This window comes from Arachis ipaensis, chromosome B06 (assembly GCF_000816755.2).
Source record: "Arachis ipaensis cultivar K30076 chromosome B06, Araip1.1, whole genome shotgun sequence".
Classification (NCBI taxonomy): Eukaryota; Viridiplantae; Streptophyta; class Magnoliopsida; order Fabales; family Fabaceae; genus Arachis; species Arachis ipaensis.
Genome location: NC_029790.2, coordinates 130321883 through 130324555, shown reverse-complemented (window position 1 = coordinate 130324555; position 2673 = coordinate 130321883). Strand labels below are relative to the sequence as shown.

Sequence of the window (2673 nt, the reverse complement as noted above, 5' to 3'; positions counted from 1 at the left end):
ATTGGAACGATTGGAACGAATTGTATTATTAATTTTTTAAGAAGTTTTTGAAAAAAGAATTTGTGGAGCGAGTTGTGTGAAAAACAAATTCATCCCGGTGCACCATAGTAAATCACCAAATTGCATGATTCTTTCGCAGTTCACCTCCTGCACCACCATCACGTGCAAATTAATTTGCACACATGATAAATTAAACTTATATTTATTCAACAACTTTTGGTCATTTAATGCAGCCATTGATGACTAAGGATTGGGATAGGGCACTGTTAGAATACGTTGCAGCATTGCTTCTGACCGAGGAGGAACCTAAAACAAAGCCTTCACTTAGGCAGCGGCTTAATCAAATATCATGCCCTGGTAAGATTTATCTCATTCATGTCACTAATAATAACCACTAATCTTATATCGATATATCACTGATCATGTATATATGTATTAAATGAACAGTGCTGATTGTGACTGGTGACAGCGATCCATTAGTTCCATCTTGGAATGCAGAGAGACTTTCACGCATCATAGCAGGATCATCGCTTCAAGTAATTAAGCAATGCGGTCATTTGCCGCATGAAGAAAAGCCTCATGAGTTTATTTCAGTTGTTGAAAACTTCCTAAACACAAGATTATAATTAGTGGTTGATTCAAATGAGCAGCATGAAATATATATAGCTAGATTCAGATGAAGGAGTAGTGATTTCATGCTCTTATTGTGAAATTCTTAATTGGAAGCTATTGAAGCTCTGGATGTGAAAGTCACATAAACTAGAGAAAGAGAGAATGTGGTCGAAAAAACTAACAATTCTAGTTTTCACTTTCCATTAAATGACATTGGATGAAAAATGGGTTATATACTCGGAACTTATAACTATCTATATTGTACTAGGAAACGTATATGGAACCAAAAAGTTATCAGCAAAAAACTAAACAAAACCACATTAATTTATATTAATAATTAATTAATTTTAAATTTTTTAAATTCAAAATTTAAAATTTAATTAAAACCTAATTAAAACTATAAAAACTTTCCTCTTCTCTTTCATATTAACCTACTCACCTCCAACAATCACACACACAAATCTCTCTCTCAGGTTCTCTCTGCCTCCTCACTGGAACTCACTCCTCTGTAACGGAATATGTGCTGCAAGGTGTCGGTTATCATCTCATTCAAATCTCTACCGCAGAGCCTATAGAACTTGCTGCTAGCACTGCAACTGTGTGCTCCCAGGCACTGCCAACAACTAAGAAAGAGATGCAGAAATTTAAATAAAAGAAAATAAAAAGTAATGCTAAATTTTTCTTTTTTTCGTTTTTGTTTTTTTTCGTTTTTTTTTTTTTTAGCTGGACTAAACAAAAGAAGAAGTATAAGAGATGAAGGGAGGTGGACGGACAAAGGAGGGGGGCTCTCGGTTGGGGTGGGGATTTGGTTTCAGATGTGGTTTTGAAAGGATGAACGGGTAGTTGAAGAGAAGGGTGTTGACAGCAAATTACACACTTGATCTTAGTCAAAAGGAATTTTTAAATAATTACATAAATATAAAAAAACATCCATTTAATATGGAAAAAAACATCCTAATATTTAACAAAAGAAATATTCAGTTATAATTTAAAAAAAAATTATGAAATTTTAAAGAAATAGAGACATTCACATTTGTAATACAAAAAAAAATTCGAAAAATATATAAAAGAACATCCATTTAGTATGAAAAAGAAACATTCTGATACTTAGCAGAAGAAACATCTATATATATTAACTCGTAGAAATTTTAAATTCACCCAAACGTATTTAATTGGTTTTTGGCTAATACCATTTTGGTTCCCTAGCATTACTCATTGTACTAATATGTGCTTATTGCTTCTGCACTCACTTCTTGTATGTGTATTAGCTATATTACCTATGTGACATTTTCCTAAACGGTCAAATCTAAAAATATTTGGCAACTTACAGCGAGAATTGTATAAGAATGCACTTAGTAATTACATAAAATGTCTTAATTACTTACATTGACTACAAATGAAAGAACGAAAAAAAAAAACATAAGCATACAGAGACTCATACAATGAAGAAATTATATGCATACAAAAACTCATACATTTTCCTTTAGGTTGGGATCGAAAATGTTGAGCATTCCCAACTCTTTTGGTCTTTACTGGTGACAGGCAAAAGTTTGACGAGCTCATAAATTATTTTTTCTCTTGTCACATGACAATCTACTTAAATATGTTGGTACGCTCGTGAAAGACTGGATTGACGGCTATATACCTTGCAGATTGACTATTACAATAGATTGGGATGGATTTGATGACTAGAACATGTAGGTCAGCAAGAATTAATGAGATCCGTCGAGCTTCACACGTCGTAAGTGTCAACGCCCTATATATACTCCACTTCAGATGATGATCTAGCTACAGTTGTTTATTTTTTTCTCTTCCATGAGATGAGTGAAGTGCCTATATAAAAGCAGTAGCCAGAGACCGATCTTCTACTATCTAGACATGCTGCCCAATTAGCATCTGAGTAGCAAGAAAGGAGCAGGTCTGAGGAGGCAGAGAAGAAGAGACTTGCTGCTAGGGTATTCTACAGGTATTTGAGATCAAAGAGTTGCATTGTACTGAGCAGTGGTAGGACAATCCAAACAATGGCTTAATTTTCCAATTGCGAATGAAATGTTTGGCCGT

The 2673-nt window shown here is 33.9% G+C and overlaps 1 protein-coding gene across 1 annotated transcript in view; it reads left to right on the top strand.

The window, feature by feature from the left end:
* LOC107648500 overlaps positions 1–1942 on the top strand; it is a 5415-nt gene extending 3473 nt beyond the window's left edge. Inside the window, exons 5-7 of the mRNA XM_016352342.2 lie at positions 234–357; positions 448–879; positions 1836–1942. Coding sequence (XP_016207828.1) covers positions 234–357; positions 448–626 — 303 coding nt within the window. The 3' untranslated portion in view covers positions 627–879; positions 1836–1942. The remainder of the gene's footprint in view (positions 1–233; positions 358–447; positions 880–1835) is intronic.